The sequence below is a fragment of the Gasterosteus aculeatus genome, chromosome X, assembly GCF_964276395.1.
Source record: "Gasterosteus aculeatus chromosome X, fGasAcu3.hap1.1, whole genome shotgun sequence".
Taxonomy (NCBI): Eukaryota; Metazoa; Chordata; class Actinopteri; order Perciformes; family Gasterosteidae; genus Gasterosteus; species Gasterosteus aculeatus.
The window spans coordinates 17,640,727-17,660,905 of NC_135698.1; the positions used below are offsets into that span (position 1 = coordinate 17,640,727).

The 20,179-nt window shown below is 44.2% G+C and overlaps 1 protein-coding gene across 8 annotated transcripts; it reads right to left on the bottom strand.

Moving 5' to 3' along the window:
* Positions 1-623: 623 nt before the first annotated feature.
* Positions 624-19,266, bottom strand: mfge8b (milk fat globule EGF and factor V/VIII domain containing b). Of its 8 annotated transcripts, none has more exons than XM_040162154.2 (11): positions 18,962-19,194; positions 11,758-11,880; positions 11,467-11,598; positions 10,702-10,734; positions 7,133-7,246; positions 6,475-6,656; positions 6,039-6,194; positions 5,027-5,171; positions 4,141-4,325; positions 3,892-4,047; positions 624-3,143 (listed from the first exon to the last, which is right to left on the bottom strand). In XM_040162154.2, exons 1-11 carry the CDS (start codon positions 19,029-19,031, stop codon positions 3,000-3,002), a joined length of 1,440 nt encoding a protein of 479 aa, XP_040018088.1. In that variant the 5' UTR covers positions 19,032-19,194; the 3' UTR covers positions 624-2,999. The 8 variants fall into 8 exon arrangements, with proteins under 8 accessions (XP_040018088.1, XP_040018086.1, XP_077939335.1 ...); XM_040162152.2 differs by having other exon boundaries at positions 4,141-4,343; positions 18,962-19,190; XM_078083209.1 differs by having other exon boundaries at positions 5,027-5,174; positions 18,962-19,190.
* Between the last annotated feature and the right edge of the window lie 913 nt (positions 19,267-20,179).

Sequence of the window (20,179 nt, forward strand, 5' to 3'; positions counted from 1 at the left end):
CACAGGAATTCTCCGTGTAAGAATCATGACCCGAGCATAGCAAAGGGACGATAGTGGGAAGACAAGATGGCGATTTGGAGTTCCATCGAACAACAAAGGGGGCCACGCAGGAGAGGGCCGTCATTAAGTCCTCGACGCTTCAAACGCCAGCCACCCGGCGAGGGAGAAGCAGCTGGTCGGTTGGTAAACAGACGAGGTCATCCCATCTGACAACAGTTGTCTTTGCGGCATTATTAGCCGGTATTTAGTGGTGGTGCACAAAGTCCTCCATCATTTAACCTTCACAGGTTCACAGTGCGAGTATATTCTCCCTCAAGCCCCTACGGAGGGATTTCAACCCTTTAGCGTGACCTTCACAGGCGGTAATGAGGGAGGGGGCGTGCCCTCTTCGGGTGAAGATACCTTTGGAGGATTGGGTAGTGGTATAAAGGGAGATTAGGCCCCTTGGGGGGGTTAAATGCTAAACAGGCAAAAGGACCCTCTGTGCTTTGCGTCTTTTGATCCTCCACCTTTTTAAATGGAAAACAGCTCCAATTAATTCAGCAGGATGATATAATATAATGTAAATATTCAACTCGGATATATACAAAGAAGAACAGACCACATCTAGAGTCGATAAAACATTTGTTGTTTTAGGTCTTTATTCAATCTTCTTTTAAGATACACAAGCCAAACAGAAGGAATCTTTTTAGAAATACAATACTGGAAATAAAATGAAAAAAAGCTTCCAATTCAGCCAAACGTCTATGAGGTCAACAGTCAGGAGAGCAAGAGATCATTTAATACCACAAAAAAAACAAAAAAAAACATTGTCTTCTGATCATAGAACACCTGAACAGTGGAGAAACAAAGATATCTACAATACTGTATGTTGTTAATGTTAATGAACATCGAGTTTGTTTCAGCTGAGTAACACTAGTCATTAACATGCATGCAGACGTGGATAACAAGGGGGGGGACCGTCTGCAACAATAAGAAATATTGTACAGTGTTTGACACTGACATCCACCCTCTACCTCTCAAGTGGTCCCCTCGTGCATTTTTTAAGGATCCTGAATTAATACTTCTCGCCATCTAAACTAACACGGTGGAATATTGCACGCGCCCATTATTCATAATTCATGGGGAGTGTTTAGAAAACTGCAACCGTATAAAATCTCTTTTGATTTGGTTTCCCCCTCTCGGCCTTATCAGCGGGGCCTCAGCTGGGATCTGCAGGCTTAATGTTGGACCCTGAATAGATGCAGCAAACAGATCTCAGTACAGCGGAGCTGTAGATGTGCACGTCACAAATTCACACTACACAACCAAAGCACGGCAACGAAAGAAACTCAACGAGGGGAATGTTTTTTTACTTCTACATGGAATAATGAATGTTTGTTCTTCAGCGCTTCAACTGAAAACGTTTTTTTTTGTTATTTTTAGATATTTCAAATGTCAAAACACAAACATCAAGGTGCCATAAATGAAGGGAAACTATGTGAGGACCACTCAAAGCACAGCCGTGTGAGAGTGTGATAAGAGAATAAGGAACGTTTCAGTAGCAATCGCTTAGTTTCTGATGCTTATCGATCAGCCACAGACATTCTTGGGATTCATACCCACTTGAAGTGAAAATTTCCCGATGTGAAGAGGTTCCGTGATAATCTCAACAGCCTGTTAAAGATGAGACAAATTAAATCTCACAGACCATAAACGTGTGCATTTTTGTAAATAATGGTCACATGTTAAATCCTCTTTCTGAAAGACTTGAAAGCTCATGTATACGACGTCACCAGCTGATGACAACCTCCATCCGTGGCTGTTATGACATTCCTCAGGAGGAATAAAGCGTCTCTTCTCTTTAAATCAACAAGGATCTGAGCCTCTTCTTGTTTATCACATCCTCAGGCTGTCAGGCCCACATCTGCTCGGCTGCTCAACAGATCCGACTGATGGTTGACTGACTTTAATGTCCCACAACACCAGATTATGTGTGTGAATGTTCCTTTGTTCTGTGTCGACTGGATTTTTATTTCTAAATAAATCCACATAAACAAAAGTCTGAGGGTGCGTTGGCACAAGAGGAGGAGTAGTGATTTACGCGGATTTGTCTTTTGGTCGGCTTTAAAGCGGAATAAGATCCGTGTAAATAGTGGGATGTTCGCTCCTCTGTTGTTACTGAATTCTTTGTCAAAGTGTTGGATGTTAACCCTCTAAAGAGGTTCAAACTTATGTAGGATGTTACTGCCCAAAGCACTGAAAAGGAATGTGAGCAACACTGAAACGCATACTCGCAGATTGAAATCTTCAGCCTCATTTTTAAACAGAAATACGGCAAATCCGTTTTTTAACCATTTGGCATCAATTTGTAGTTTTTCCTGCAACTTATTTGCATTTCTTTTTTTCTACCAGAGTTAAAGGCTTCTTGCTAATAACTCATTTATTATGAGCAGATTCAGTTTTTGGTAAAGAAGAATGATCAACTGAAAGCACCACAGTATCATCTGAAAAAACACGTTATACGTTGTGTGTCTTGAGGGGAAGTGTTTGGTAACATGATGAGAGCAAACTGAGTAGTGGACCTCACATACATCACCGGCTGTGGGTCTCGGAGGTTCAATGTTCCAGGTAGGACTGATCCAGGATCAGAATCTAGGCAGCAGCAGTCCTGTTACCCCTGACCTCCGACGCAGGGATGAGGAGTCAGTTAATATTCTCAGTGACAAAGGGAAAGAAGACGTGTGGTCGTTTCTTGAAACAATCAGATATTTGGTTCAGGTGGAAAAGAGGAGCGATCAATTCAGGAAAGGAACAAAGGGCTGTGAGCTGAACTGGTAACAGTGGTTTAGGGTAACTCCCACCGCCAACCGGCCAGGGCTGGAGGTGGTCGGGTGCTACCCTGGGGTTTGCTGCCCCCTGGTGGTGAGAGCAAGGCAGTGCAGGTGTGGCTCGGGAGGGGGATAAGGAGAGAGGGAGGGAGGGATGAGGAGGTAGAGAAAGGAGGGGCTGGACCTGGACTACTCGTCACAGCCCAGAAGCTCCATTCGCAGGGTGATGCGCTCGTGCCACTCCCACGGCAGGATGCGCACGTAGCGGCTGTAGAACGACGGCTCAAATATGTTCGTTTTGTGAACGTTGTTGTCGCTGTTGCCCGGGAAGATCTGCACAGAGAAGAGGAGCCCATGAAAAACGACAGACAGGTCAGACCATCTGTTCTGCTCTCTTCCTTAAAGACTAAAAAGAGTTTAATATAGACGTCTTTTTAAAATTTAAAAACAGATTTTTGGACACTCGTTTACTGTGCATTTTCTTGTTTACACATTACATGTTGTTTATTGTTTTAGTGGTCAAAGCAACCCTAAACGACTCGACTTTTTCTAGGTTCGGGGTTCATTTCTGAGTTATAAGAGTCAAAGCACTTTACTTAATGTGATGACTTAATTTGGCGGGTAAATTGCTTTCTGGCTGAATCATAAAAGGGAATGTAAACTGAATAATAAATCAGAACCATGTCAAACTTGCGGCCCGCGGGCCAAATGCAGCCCACCGCCAAAGCCGGTGCGGCCCGCTGCATGACTTTGCTATTGTGAGAATTACAGAACGGTCCTCACACATGCGTGATCGTGACCACCGGTCGGCCGTGCCGTATCGTCCGCCACCCCTCCTTGTTAACATTTAACAAGCTTTAGAAAGAATTAGCCTTGGCCATAATAATCTCATAGATTAACCTGTTAACTTTGACAGCCCTACTAACAATCATTGTTTTAATTTGGTACGTTTATGTTGTATTGCATAAGTTCTGGATTTTCCAGGTACCATTTTCCCTTTTTGAAATTTCCTTTAGTTTTCCCCCCCATTTGGATGAATTTGTTTCAATTGCTCATCCTTTGAGACCACAGCCGGACTGACCTTGTCCGCCCCAGTCCTCTCGTCCTTCACGATGGTCCAGGATCGCCCATCATCACTGTGAGCCAATTTGAAGGCCGTGACAAACTGGATGGAGCCAAAGTCTTTGGCCCCCTGTGTGATGACCCCTGTGATCTTCTTGGGAGACCCGAGGTCCACCTGTGGACACAGAAACCGCTTGACTTCACAAACACAGCAAAGGAGGGACTAAAAGAAAACAGCAACAACAGGAATGTGCAGCTGGTCTGCTACCTGCAGCCACTCCGCCCGGCTGTTGGTGGCGGCGGTCCAGGCGTTGGTCTTTCCCTGTTTGTCCAGCCGGGCGTAGTGGGGGTGCCAGGTGAAGGCCTCGAGGCCCCAGGTGCGGAAGGTGCTGGAGGACGTGATCTGGCCGTTGGACACCAACCGGGACTTCATGCCCATCGGCTCTGAGCAACCTGAAGTGTTGGAATACACTGTGGAGGTCAGAGCGGGGCGAGAGACAAAAAGGAAGAGACGGAAAAAAGAGGGAAAGAAAGAATGATGGACAGGAAGCGGCTCAGACCAGCCATTAATGTGAAGCAGCCACAAACAGAGATGAGGAGGAGGCAGTGGACAGACTCATACTGGTGAACATGAGGCCAGATGTGCAGAAGTATAGTGCATTCTCCAGCATACCTGAGCTCCCAATTTTTACATATTTTCACTATAATCTCACATGGAATCTTTGAAGGCTGTAACAGACTTGTTAATGAGCATGTGTGCACGAGAAGCAGCAGAGCAGGCAGGATGAACAGAGGGTCAAAGATGCACACAAAACATCATGTCGCTGTTTATGCAACATCCTCTCAGTTCAGAATATTATTTTACACTTGAGTTGGTTCACTGGAATGACTCGAGTTTGAAATACAGGCCGATGATCTTAAGGGAACAAACAGTCTTCTACACAATGGTAATGAGTAACTTGCATTGAAGTGTGCTGCCGCCGATCTTCATGTCACAGGCAGGAGAAATAAATGCCAGTTAAAGACGACTGTTGGATAACAAAGTTTCCAACCTGTCTATAGAAAGAACATCATTATACTGAACACCAAGTGTGTGCGGATGTCCGAGCGTTGCGTGTTTAATGCATGTTTTTTTGTGGGGGTTTTGTGTTTACCGTTGAGCTCACACCCCACCAGCTCCATGCGCATGGTGCAAGCTTTGCGACACACCACAGGGATGATGCGGATGTACTGGGCAATGATTGGGGGATCGAACAGGTTCGTCTTGGTGCTGTCGTTGTCCACGTTTCCAACAAACACCTGCTGAGAAAGGAGGAGTTAGCTCAATGTGTCACATGCGGCTAATTAGTTTTGTGACCAAGTGATGCTCATCATTCATATGTCAACTTATTCTTTGTTGCTTTGGATTCTTAAGCAAACTAAACCTCCTTTTACAAAGTAACTTCTGTCTTTTCAGAACTCACATTGGAAAAAGGGTCCCGTCAAATGTATGGCACGTTTCCACCGGGTGGTACAGTACGGGTCGGTACCCTTTTATTTGTGTCTCCACTGCCAAAAGTTGAGAATAGTACCAAAAATCCGAACCGTATCGTACCACTTTTTGGGTACCCTTCCGTTGGGGTACCTGGCACAGTTGTTTGGTACTAAAGGGTGGAGCTAGACTCACTGCAGAGCGTTGATTGGTTGAAGGAGTGTCGTCATTTGCCGCAAGGGGAAAGACAACACACATATTTTTCCGCTGTGTTTTTCCTTGCAGCATGTAGCCTTTGCTGAAACAAAGATTGTCGTCTCCTTGTGACAAACAGCCACATATCGAGAAGCAAGAACAGGATCGGCTGTATGTCCTCCATTGTTGTTTGCGGTTAGCTTTCAGTTTTCGCGCGATCAAATGACGTGAATCTACTTTCCGTCATATACCACGCCTATCAAGTGACGTTATCACTACTTTCTGGAATACACCACGCCTATCAAGTAAGGGTACCGTTGGCGGTGGAAACGCTCGCCAAATCATGGTTAACAGACCCGACCCGTACCGTACCATACCGCTCGGTGGAAACGCACCATTAGTCACAGTTCCGTCTAGTGGTAGACTTATTAGCATTACGTGTATTGAGGTTGATGCATCTTTACTTGCACATCATGTGTAGTGTCGATGCTCCTGCTCACATTGTCCCGCCGCTGTCCGTTGGTTCTATACATGGTGTACGTCCTGCCGTCCAGGCTGTAGGCCACCTTGAAGGACCTAATGAACTCAGCTGTTCCAATACGACTGGCGCCCTGCATCACGATGCCGGTAAAGCGCATCTTTCTTAGCATGTTGATCTGTAATCAACGAGAGAGAGAGAGAGAGCGCATTTGAGTTGGTCAGTGCTTCCATTACAGGAGAAGAGGGATCACAAATATTGAAAAAAGAACACACATGCTGAGCAAAAGCTTCTTCATGTGTTTAATTCAGAGTCAGGCATCGCGTTACCCACTAATGAGTCCTTAATGGGTATTGAGTAACTGAAAAACAACTGGGTCTAGATTGAGTATTCATCCAAACCGTCACAATCAATACATGTAAGACATCTGTCTAAATGTCTATCACTCCATGAGTCACCTCCATCCATGGGTTCTTGTCGTGGGCAGCGGCGCTCCAGGCGTTAACCAGCCCCTTGTTGTGAAGGCGGCCCAGCTCGGGTCCCCAGCGCTGCAGGCCCAGCATGCTGTAACGGACCGATGACGCCGAGATCTGGGACTCGGCGATGCCCCCTCCCTCCATGCCGAGCAGCGAAATACAGCCTGTGGAGGAAACGAGGAAATAAGTGTTCGGTCTCCCACTGTGGCCCTAATGCTAATTAGACACGCAGTAACCTTTAAAAAAAAACTGATTAAATAAAAGGTGCTTTATGCTACTGCATGTGAATTTAGACAACATAGAAGAAAGAGTGTGCAATGAGAATATTTTCTCTTAATTAGCTCAATTTAGTATTGATAGTATTGGTTTCTCATTTGGTACATGGGGTCCTTTGATCCTTCTGAAATGCAGCAGTGTGGCCGCATTACCAGTCCTGTCATCATTCACGTGTTTCTTCCAGTCCAATTCCTTTAGTGTTCGCCCAACATTTGTAGGGGAAACACTACATTATTTTTATACTGACTACAATGAAATAAGTTTTTATTTTTTAGACCAAAGCAACGTGGGGGATTAAGATGGCAGTAATTAGTCACATGACTCGTCCATCCGTCTATCTACGAGCACCACGAGTGACACTCACGTAGCTGGCAACGTTTGCCCACATAAGGGGACGGGCAGTTGCATTTGAAATCTCCCTCCAGGTCCCTGCAGGTGCCGCCGTTCCCACAGGGCTGGCTGTCGCAGTCGTTGACATCTACGGAGAGATAAATCACAGCGTCAGCCTGAAGTCCTGAACACAAAACAAACAGTTTGCTGGTCCAGAGTCAGCAGCCAGTCTGAAAGCAGACCACCATTAGTTAGAAGCGTGAGTAAAGATCACATGGCATTTCTCCGTCTGCCCCGCACTGAGGTTAGTTGAAGCCATGCCAACAGGACTGGAGCTGTAGTAAAGAAGAGGCTTTGTGGTGGGGGTAGGGGGGGGTGTTTATTTTCAATCAGCCGCACCAGGAGATCATGTGATGTGGAGTGATTAATGTACATAAGCGCTGCTTTAAGAAGAGTAAAGTGCCATGTCAGGGCAATGTAAGTGCATGTTTCATTTTCTTGTAACTCTTCGCGTTGCCCCTTGATGGCGCCCTCGCCAACGCCATCTGTCCAGCTCAAAGTGTCAGACGAGCCAGAGAGGAGGAAGACGAATGGAGTATTTTTTATCACTCGCCCACCAGAACAGTCAGTGTGACTAAAGCAGCTTTGGACGCTCTGTATTGACCGCGTCGGCATTAGGAACAAGGCACAGATTTGGCTGCTTGTGTAGATGAATTCCCACCAAAAGAACGACGTCAACCAGACTGAAGATAGAATCCTCAGCGGCCATCATCATGGAACGAAAGCACGCGCAAACAACCCCGACGCACCAATGTTGTGTTTTTATCCAAATAAAGCGCGCGTGTGCGCGCACGCACACACACACACACACACACACGGCAGCATCTCTGTACCCACATGCTCACTCCACAAATAGCTCCGTGTCCAAACCATCATTTTCACACAGCACGAGGGATCAATGTCAAAGTCACTCATCACAAACTCTGGACAGCGAGGGTCCAGTCATGACCCTCCCGGCTCGTATAATAAATCCCATAAAAACAATAAAATGATCAAAGAGCTTATTTTATAGCTTGATGTCTTGAAACAAACTTTGGCAAGAGAGCTGACAGCGTTTCCTGTCTTTACATAGTTGTAGTTACCCTTGACTTCTGTGGAAATATCTGAAATAAAATGGATTATAGTTACTTGCTACGGTTGTATTTACCACATCATATACTAATAAAAACAACCCGTTATCACATTATAAGCAGTAAAAAAAATCAGTTCTTATCCAAATGCAATGGAGAATGCACTACGCATCCCAAATATGTGACTGAATTCCTATTTAATGGGATATTGGAAAATGTGTATGAAAGACCCAAATATTCCACAAGACGTAGCGTTGTTTTTCTCTCCAGGTTTTCCCCAAATAATTTCACTACTGACGAGGTGAGATTTGGGTGTTGAAATGAACATCAACCTTTCACCTGTTTGCCATACAATTTACAATGGGACCAATGTACAATTTTTTTTCCTAACCAATGACAACATGAAAAAGAAAATGGCATATTTTGAAATAACCACTGTTGCCGTTGCCAAGCTACCAAAGCACCATGGCCACCAGATAAAACCACAACGGCATGATTAAATGCATTTAAAGGGGCCCAAAAGGTCTCCAGATGTGTAATTTGTTGCACACCAGTGGCACCCAAAATAGCTTTGAACTGATCCCTGCCAGAGTCCCTCTCTGCTGGAGGGATCAGCACGGAGATGAGAATCTGATGTGGTCAAGTACATTCACAGAGCACATCCTTTAAAGCTGCGTTTAAGCTTGTGGTCTTCAGGAGAGGAGTCAGACAGGAATATACAGAACTCTATGAGTGAATACCAGAATGCTGATTGACCACATTTTCAAATAATGAGTTAACGATTCATCTTCTACTTTTTACGGTAAGATTATCTCACACAGACACATAAGTAAAAGTGGAGCAAACACCAACACACACCCATGGCTAACTTCCAGAGACCAAATAACTGCTTTAATCCATTATGAAAATCTGGGATTTAGAGGCTGTTACTAAGAAAAAAAACTCCTCTTTCCCTCTCTGTTTCCATCCATCTGCTTTGGCTTGCTGTTATGACATCGCTCTCACTCTCCGTCTTTCTGCCCAACACACAGACAGGCGCACACACACACACACACACACACACACACACACACACACACACACACACACACACACAACGACAGACACACACCATCTCAGCGACCCATAAAGGCTTTTAGGCCGATCTGACAGGGCAGTCAGAAGTGCTGCAGTCAGACCTGAGTAGTGAGTGTGACATTGTCAGGAGGGCAGACTTAATTCCCTGTTCCGCCTCCACGTGCACTTCTCTGCCCGGCAACAGCAGCAGCGCTGACGTTGCCGGGCGCTCGGCGTGACCGCCACTTTCTGTTGGCTGGACTGGCACGATGGGGGGGGGGGGGGTGAATCACCCACGTATGTGTATGCTAAACCGTCTGTATATGAGATCATGGGCTGTGTGGTTAGCGTGGGTTGTGCGGCGCACACATGACTAATCTATTGGGTGTTTTTTTTGCTCCCTTGATCAGTTTCTCCCTTTTAGCCCTTTAATAAGAAATCTATTCTACAGAGAAATACTTTTGAACTATATATTAATAGTTCTCCATTAACAGCAGTGATGGTCCATCCTCCTGCGTTTCTCTATTTAGAGTTTGTGTGAGAACGTTTTCTTCTCCATCTCTACAGTGACAACATTGCAGTGACATTTCAGAACTTTTTAAATCAACGCCAATAAGTCAGCCTCAATGTGCCTTTACGTGTATGAAGAGTGTGTGAGGACGCGAGTTACATTTTACGACGCCTTCCCGACTTCACCACACTGACTGCACTTCTACGTCTCCACAAACCAGAGCCGCTGGCTGCCACGGGCCTCATTCCTCTCCCCCACACGCACAAATTAAGGAGCACTTAAAGTGTCACAACACAGTCATCAGTAGTTGTGAATGGAGGGGCACCTCCCTGACCCATTGGCCCTTGGTGGGGTTCTTATAAACAAACATGGTCTAATAAATTCCCCTCATCATCATCCCTGAGGCACTATCTAATTAGTGTAAATGCGTTCTCTGCAGAGGGCTCTTATTCTGGCAGCCAAGCCCACTGCCCCTGCCAGAGGACTCTATGGACTTTGATGAGCTGTGATTTGCAGTTCTCGGGGGTGAAACAAAAACTCAAACATTGGAGCGTAAATATCGGCTGGAGAATTCTGGATCAAAATAGACTTATGTAGAGACAAATTAACAGGTTCAGAATGCATTAAGTCACTGATGAGGGAGTTAAGAGAGAATCATTTTTGTGTCTGGGTGAACGATAAAAGGACACTATATCTAAAACTAACAACCTCACTGCTGGTTTTGCTACTGGCCTTGACTCAAACAAGGAGAGATTGTGTTGAGCTATGTAGTTTCTGTGTGTGTGTGTGTGTCCACATGCAGCCAAGAGAACAGAAAGCACCTGGATCCAAGAAGGAAAATGGACCAGAGGGGGGAGAAAAAAAATAACACAATTACATGCAAATCTTTACAACTTCTACAGTTACCTGGTCTGGAACTTAAATCGGCCCTTTGGACACCTAGGATGAAAAAGGCATACATGATCAAACAAAACAAAAGGCACCCTGGCCTTTCCCAAATGTCTCACTCTATTCCCGCCAAGTTACATCTTGGTGCACACTTGGCCACTGTTATTCTTCCGCCTTCTCATGCAAACAGGAGCCATCTGTCTCTGTGTGTGGGGCTGGAGGCAGTTGGAGCAGCGCAGCACATGTTCCCTCGCGAATGAACCGACCTGTTCGGAGTGACGTGTGAACGGAGCTCACATAAGGAGCACAGCTGTCCAGTGGCCAGTCTCTCACGACAGCCGTCTCCGTGTTAATGGGTCAGGTTGGACAGATTAGCAGAGACCTCATCAGACTTAGCCAATTATTTGCATAGGAATGTGCACACATGCGGTGTGAAAGAGTGTGGCTAGCGTATCAGCAACACAGAGATTTGGTTTTCTGCTAAAGTTGGAGCGAGTAGTTTTCATAAAACGACCAAGACTGTCTTAATGACAAGATTAATAAATGACCCCAATGGATGATTTGATGATAATAAAAAAAAAGTTATGAGCTGCTTCGTCGTGTTCGTTTATAGTCAGAACCCAATAATTACACTTACAAGAGTGCCGTAATGATCTGGAAAATGGTTTGACAAAATGAAAAGGTTTTAAATGGCCAAAACAAGAGACTTTCATTGATGATCATGTGCAAATTTAACTATGCAGGAAAGGCAGAAGATGTGATGAGGATGGAGAAGAGACTCACTGTTCTGGCAGTGGACTCCGTCGAAGCCCGACTGGCACTTGCAGACGTACTCGCTGAAGACGTCACCTCGGCGGGTCTGGCCCGTCAGCTCGCAGATGGCATCGTTCCTGCACGGGTTGGGGTTGCACGGCCCTTTTGGACGAGGAGAAAGAGAAGTTTACGCGGGGTCGTATGCAGGAATCGGCCCCTGATAGAATGGTGGGGGAAACTGCTCGCTCCCATTTTAGCTTAAACCAGATCACCAATAGGTCATTATTAAACACTCATTTGGACCTCAGAAGATCGGCCTACCGGTCTCCGTCTCGTTGCAGATGTCTCCAGTGAAGCCGTCGGGGCAGATACAGATGTAGGGAGTTCCGGCCCCCGTCACACAGGTTCCCCCATTAATGCAGACATTCACCTTGCAGTAATCGCCTGCAGCAGGATTTTGTCAAGTTAGAAAGAGACATTAATCTAGTCTCAAGAACACATAATGTATTATTATTGGGTCCCAACCCATATTGTACCAATTGCAATCAAAGACACATGCTGGGTGTTTGTCTTTGGCGAAAAGACTTATGACTCATGTGGCGAAAAGACTTATGACTCATGAGATGTTTGATAGGCGAGTAACGATCATAGTGACTTGTAACAAAAATAAAAGCAAAAAACTAAGTAAACTCAGGCCCATATGTTGTCCTCAGTAAAACCACTTAGAATATATTTTAGGCTTTGAATAAAGAGTGAAAAGTGCCCGCCGCGCTCTCGTGCTGCGCTGCTGAATGGGGAGTAAAGCGCTGGCTGCAGGTTTGATGTGACGGTCTGAACAGCTGAGTAAGCCATCGCTACGCCGTAAACACAACACAGACACTGGATGAACCCGACAATACGACTGCTCTGTGGCCACGAGGGAGCACGAGTCAGCTCCCAGCGGACGGGGAGGAATCCAGACGAAGAGCAAGTGAGAAATGAATTTATTATAGATGAAATTTGACACCAGTGACAGTAGAAGACGGGGGATCAAACATCAAGCCTCTACCAACTCAGCCACCGACCGCCCAGTTTTCTTAATATAGACGGCGTTTAGGAATCGAAGGTTTCAATTACCGCCCTTTTTGAAACTAAAATAGGGAGGAAGTGAATAATTGGGCGCCTTTTAACACCCGTGAAGACAGGAAGTAAACACTTTTCATTTGGATAATTGTTAAGGAGATTGAGGTTGGACCCCAAGTGTGAAATTGGTGGTTTAAGGCTAAAAAGGCTAAAAGGACCTCTGACCCAGTTCTTTTGTGTGTGTGCTCTGACAGGGTACACCTTCTCACCTCAAGCTAAGTGGACTCATGAGTCGATAAATATTTTTTTAGACATCTACAGGAAAAGAAAAGTGCCGTTTAGTCCCGCTGAGGGTATAATTCACAGACACCACAAGGCCCACGGGATGAATAGGGCATTTTGAGGAGACTTCCTGTGCCTCGCTCTGTTCTCTCCAACTTTGAACCACACAAACACAAAACTTTTACCATTTTTCAAAACACTCACAACACAGCATGACAGCTCTCTAGGAAGCATATTCAAAGTCTGTAACTAGCTGGCCTTCATAGGAAAATAAACGAGATGAACATCAGTGTTTGCCCTGGATTTAAGGCGTCAGGGAGAGGGATGAATAGGATAAATAACATGAGGCTATTTAGTATAGACCTGTTATACAGTAGAGGTAACTTTAAACTACTTTTGTTTAAAGTTTGTGATCTCCCGCTGTATAGAAAATAAAATTGAACAAAATGAACTGGCCCCTTATGATGATGGTGGGGGGGGGACTGAACATACAGTAGTTTGTAGGTTGGACTTAATGTGGACCCTCTGCGTTTATTATTCATTAGCAATCAAGGAGGTGAAGGGCAGATGTTCACCGCACGAGGGAGAATAACCACATCCGGTTTGGACTGAACTCCCCATGGACGTCCAGTGTTATCTGTGCTGTATCCAGTGTCCCGGCCTTCACCACCGACGCATCCTTATCCAATGTTTGGGATGGAATGCAGCGTCCCTTCCTACGCAGGCGGCTCCCTTCAGGAAACCCTCCCGGCGCGGCGTAATGCCAATGTTCAATAAATTACCTTCCCACAATATTTCCGTGGAACAATTTGAATGATGGAGGTAAATAAAATGAACCAGTAGGAAATAAGGGAGATGCACCACTTAATTTAGAAGTCTCTTTAATCGTTGCTGGTGGTGTGAAGGTCCTTAAGCCGGGAGATTTATTGAGGAAATTAAATTAGTGACACATTAGTCAAGGTGGTCAGCCAGCAGACAGTTGCCAAACCAGACAAAAGTGTCCTTGAAAAAAACCCAGTGTCTACAAAAACCACGTCCATAAAATGACATGTGAAAAAACACATTTCCCTTATCCAGCTCGAGTGATCTGTGTTGGTTTTATGTGCACTGGGATTTTGTTTCTGGTCTCACTGAATTAGGAAAATCCCTTTTTTTCTAAATGTAACATTATGTCCACTATCAGTCTCTCAGCTTTCATTTCCACTGCTTTTTACTCAAGGAATTGTCACGTGAAAACTGTGTAGAGAAACAGAAATGTTGCTGTTGAGCCTTTAAAACGCCACTTTTTAATGCTGTAATCACACCTACATTGTGTTTTGGAGCCCACAGAAATCCCGGGGCTGTACATCTAACCTTGACAAATGGCGAGAGAACACTAGATAAGTGAGAAATATTTTTATTAATTTGGTATATCAGCGTTTGGCCGAAGAGGGTTGTCGCTGAAGCGGTGCCTCTATATTACAAGAACTACAATGGAAACAGAACCTCAGCTTGTGTTGGGGTAATTCAAATAATGTCCTGTCTTAGTGGTCAGAGTTTATGACCTTTTGAACTGACACGAAGCGTTTTGGGATAAACAGATGTTCAGGATGATTTGTGAAGCAGGATCTGGATATTTTCCCAAAGGAAGGTTTTATTGCTGTGTAAGTGTAAACAAAGTGTCCTCTTCCATCTCCTTCAATCATGTGTGACAATAGCATCTCTCTCTTCGATGTGGAGGGGACTCTGTCTGCCAGAAACGTAAACATTCAGTTGTTTAACGTCTTTGTCCTTACCTAGCATGTTGATTGGTAAACTGAAGCCATGTTTTTTTGTAGCAATATGCCTTCTTCGAAGCTTTGAGTAGCCTTGATGAATGTGTTTCAACTCTGTTCCATGCTTGCAAGCATTTAATAAATGTCCTCAGGATTTTAATGTCATCAATATTTTATCAAACAAGGGCATTGTTCCATATACATAAAAAGATGAATTTCAAAAGCAATACATCAGTTGTTTTCATGATGTTGTTTTATATTATGTGAGAACACGGATATATAAAAGGGCTAAGAGAACTAAAGGAAGCACCATCTGTGGATGAAGCCACAGACATCCATTTGCAGCATTTAACAATGCAGTAAAATCATTTCAACTCACATCAAAACTAAAGCAGCTCTTAAAGTACCCAACATGGTGCCCCACTTTGTCCTCACCACAGTGACAGATTACAAAAGTATGTGGAGTTGTGTTTGGCAGGACGGGCCGTTTCCACAGGGCATTGTGCTTTTCTCCTTATGAGTCAACGTCTGACTTTCCCACGAGACCTCAGCCCAAATACCAGGCAAAATAAAAAGTCAAGTTAGAGCCACACTCGCAAAATGGATGAGTGCCTAATGAGCAGCGTCAAAAACATGGTGCTTGTGGATCCTGTAAAACCGTGAGCCTCAGAAGGGAGGACGCAGTGGTTTTCTTCAGGGGTCCATTGGCTAGCAGGAGAGACCAGATGAATGTGGATGAAGACGTGAGAGTCGTCTTAGGACATAAGGGTGGGGTGGACTCTTTGAGGACCGTTACTGCTGCCTGTATTAGAGGAGCAGCGGCTGGTTTTGGACAAAAAAATATAACTTGACATACGAGAGGAGACCAGCGTCCATCAGTATGATGCAAGAGCAAAGGCTCTTCTTGGGTCCCAGATTATTTAGCTGGGGATCACTCGGTGCAACGGCCATGGGCGGAAACCTCTTCATCTGAATTGCTCTTATCAAACATGACGTAGAATAAATAAGCAGTATACAAAACAGGATAACACGCTCAGACAGTTTCCTTGTTTGCCTTGAAGGATTTCTTCTCCCTCATGGGTGGCTGTGCACGGCACAGCTGATAAATGAACACGTGTGTGCAGAGACGTCAGGGCTCCTATCTTGTGAGTCTTAAGGCCTGAGAACGGTAAACATTCTGCCCTCTGTGCTCTCACGCTGCAGCGTAGAGAACGGCAGGCAAGTGTGGGAACTCTGTGTTCCAGGAAGAAAAAGGAGAAAAGCCTGCTTTACACGCACACACACGCACACGCACAAAAAACTGTTATGGATTTGCTGGGACATAATAAGACTCACAACTCAACAGTGCTCATTTTGGTCTGAAGGCGGATCACTACTGAGTGCTACGAACATTGAGAGGGGAACCCGAACACGTAATGCAGGAAGGGGATCATTAGGAGGCCTACCAGACTCCCTGAATAGTCTTTGTTATCAACATTAAGATTAGCACAACTCCAGCTGCAAGTGAGCTTTCCGTTATCTGCAACTGCTCCTCCAGAGCAACACAGCCATCTGTTGCGGCTTCAAAAAACAACAACAAAAAACAACACAAAAAAACAGCAGCCAGCCGCTCAAGATCAACCAAACAACAAGCTTTTCTCTTGCCACTGTACCTGAAATAAATGGAGTAACAACAACAACTGTCTAAACTGAATGTTGTGCGTGTGAACACATCCGGTTAGTGCCTCAGAGCGGAAAAAAAAAAAGATGTTATGTAAACATTTCTGGCTCTCGCAGATCCGATTCTTTCCTTGGCTCATATGAAATATTAAACACAGCAGATTGGAAATTGGGCTGACGGACACTAATAAAGGGTCCCAAATTAGAAGGCACTCCATACTGCAATGAAACATTGATTAAGGAAGCCATTCAAAATTCTAATGGAGGAGAAATTGCCACGTCAAAGGTCGTGTCCTGGGGGATTCAGTGCGAAGAGTAATGATGAAGTTAAAGAGGCTTGAGCGGAAGTCTTAATAATCAGATGGAACAAAAAAAACCTCCAAAATTTACTGGCACAAGAACTTAAGGGCTGTGGCGGACACTCACATTATTTTCATTATAAATTCATCACTTTATTTTCTTCAATGAAATAATAAAAGTCTAATTATAATTGTACAACATCCCTTTTCCAAATACCTTGCTGCATCCAACAATCTGTGTGTCATACAAAACACAACACATCAAATCCTCACATCTAAGACTCTCTTAAACTGCAGTAAGATCCATAGTAATCAATTCTGTAAAGTGGAGTGAGCCACAGCACCGGTTCAGTAACGAGGGAAGCCTGATTGCTCAGAAGAAGAAGAAAAGGGAAAGGCAAGAGCAACTTATACCTTAAAAGGTATAATTCATCTAACACGTGACTCTAAATATTGTGGAGAGGTGAACATCCGTCACGGGAAATTAAATTCCTGTTTATTTTGGACCAATAAATGCCTGCCATCTCTTACCCAACAACCACAAATAAACGTGCATCAATTTCAACCTGGCTACAAAACCCACACATACACACATTCATTGCATGCCATTGGCCCAGCGTCCGGCTATATTTAGCCTTGCTCACTCGGTTGCCCTAAGTGGTGTTGTTGTGAGAAAAGACTGCCTCAGCCTCGTCTCGGAACACCATTTCCCACTTTGCACTCCTCAGCTACAAATAGAGGAGTTACCTGCTGAATTGAGTCAAATCAGGTAAAACACAGATGGAAGTTCGCTGGCACGCGGATGCTGGCCACTGCATCGGGAAAAGTGACTCAGCGCTCAGTAGGTTCACAGAAACCACACCTCGTCTCCTCCACTGTACCGACCCCGGGGCTCCAGGAGCAAACATGTTGGGATCTGTGCACTCGTCCTCATAGCGTTTCACTTTCAATTTCAAACAATAAAGACGGGAAACAGAAAGTGGATTAAACAGGTCTATAGAAGTGATGCACAGCAGCCTCTCACGCAAGTCTTATTATATAACTGTAATAGTGTAACTATGTTATATCTACAGGAAGAAGAAGTAAATTACAGTCCTAATCAAAGTGAAGAAGAACAGCTTTTGTTATTTAATTCTGTAACTTGGTTTAAAGTGAAATACCCGTGTTAATCTTCTTCTAAAAATGGATTGAAGTCACATGTTTGTCAACATAGTGGATTAAACACAAGCACTGGAAAACATGTGTTACTACTATGAAATTGAATACGTACCATCCTGTCAACTATAACTATAATATTTAACAATGGCTATGTTTATTCAATTAATTGATTGTCTGATGTTTGTGTTTATTGATTTTTGCGCTCTTAAATTGTTGCTTGTTTTTGTGTGTGGACTCCAGGAAGTCTATACTCCGTGCTTGTTGGTGCTGAAAGGGGTCCGAAATTTTAAAAAGGAATAGAACAAATTATAAAGATCACATCTAATATAATATGGTCAACCATGTGCGTTATTAAACTATTTTCTACACTTTCGTGCAGTGAATATCTTAAGGAATAAAAAGATCACCTCGCACCTGGTTGCAAGCATTAATCCACAAGGCATACAATGTTTACTGACGACTCAACTCTAAAAGTCCAAAGTCTATAAGAAAGTTGCAATCTGTCATTCACACAACACAAATCCAAGCCATAAAATCTGCTCTTTGTCAATGTGCAACTAAAAAAAAAAAAAAAAAAAAGCTCTAAATGAAACAGGAGGAGAACTTCCACATTTAGAAAAGACTTCAGCATTACAATATGGATAACACTGAAATGTTAGCCCTGGTCTGCGAGCAGAAATGGCGGCGGGAGAATGAGCCCATTTCTACCCTTTGTACATTGGCCTAAATGTGTTTGATGCATGGAAATGCAAACAAAGCCATCTGCCGGTGGCATGAGCGTGACACTGGACGAGTAGAATAGCCAGCCTATATGGCTCGTGCTCTTTGAAAAATGGGGGGCACACGGTTTAAAAAATAGAAGCCCTGAGGTTTTATTTCTTTAACCATACATTCAGACACAAAAATAATGTCTGGCCTCGCATTACAAAAACCTGTATTATAGATTGCAAATTGATATAACGTATATTTGTTTTGATGTACTTTGCGAATTAAGTCATCTCTCGATATTCAACCGTCTAATGTTGCAGTTTCAGAGTGAAACAAGCGCTCTCATTGCCGCACCTGAACCTAAACAGCTACAGTGCCCACTTTCTCCGTTACACCGGGGGTGAAATGACCGGGACACCACCGGACACGCGCCGAGCGGACAGACACACAGCAAACGAACGACTACGTTCCCGCGGAGTTTGTTTTCTAAAAGGACAAAGCACTCGGATTAAAGACTACAATTACTACTACAACTTTAACGTAACGTGCAACGCAAATGCAGTTAGTTTTGAACTGTAAACAAACACCAAAGAAGCAACTTACCGTTCACCCCGAACACCAGACAAGCTGAGAAAAGTTGCAGCCAGAGGACAAGACGAGTCTGCTCCTTCATGGCTGCCAGTTGTTGTCAGTGAACGCTTGTCTTGTTGTTCGTTAGTTAGCGTTAGTTAGCGTTAGTTAGCGGTGGCTGGTCAGGCTCGTTACTCTGTCGCTCCCGTGTGTGGCTCGCGCTCGTTGTGCTGCTCAAAGACACTCAGTGGAGCAGGAGCACGTGCGCCCGGGCTCTCGGCCAATCACCGTCCGCTTTTTAAAGTATAACTCCGCCCCAAACAGCTCCCGCTGTTTGTGACAACAACGCACACACGCGCACACGCACGGAGGGTAGTAAATCACCCTGGAAACAAAGAGAGCGTTCTTGGCCTATGTGCTGCATGTCATTGAATATCTTCCTTAGGATCTCTGATATAAAAACAGCGAGGACAACTTGAGGGCGTTTAATCACATTTAAACATTTAATCTGGGACTTAATTTAATGTTTCCATGGCGTCGCTTTCGTGTGTGCAGGCCCAATGTTCTCTGAAAATGTCAACAAGAAACCACTACTGACATGTAAAACATAAAGTACTTGGTTCTTAATCGAGCCATTTAACTTAACTATTTCATTTCAACTAACAATAACAATAAGGTTCCAAAACAATAAGCAATGGCAAAACTAAGGACCCGATAGTGAGATTTGCCATACAAAACATGACAAGGTCATAAAACAATAACAATTTAACTTGTGTAACGTTTACAGTACAGGACTCTTATAAAAGGTAAATACCTGAGAAGTATGAGGGTTGCAGGATTATTAACTATCGGCGACTCTCTCTCTTCTTATGACATGGTCACACATATACAACTGATTTAGTTTGTTGCTATGGAATAGAAAGTCCACACATTAAAATATGTGCATTTTTATGTTCAGAATCTCATTAAGACTGACTTTGCATGTGTTTAATCTCAAATTAAATAAAATCAAACCAACAAGACCCGTTAGATCAACGTCTCTCATCTATAACGTGTTGCTGTGTTCTTTGTGTCTTCTCTTATAGCGCTGAGAAAATTCCCATGATGGCGCCAGGCATGAAATCCTCCTCTGAAATGCAGATTAACGCCAGTGTTTCATTGTGTAAAGCCAAAAAAAGGTTCTTCTGTGGGCGTTTCTGGAGCCGACATCCAGCCGTGGGTCACAGTAGATGTTATAGTCTTTGTGCGCGT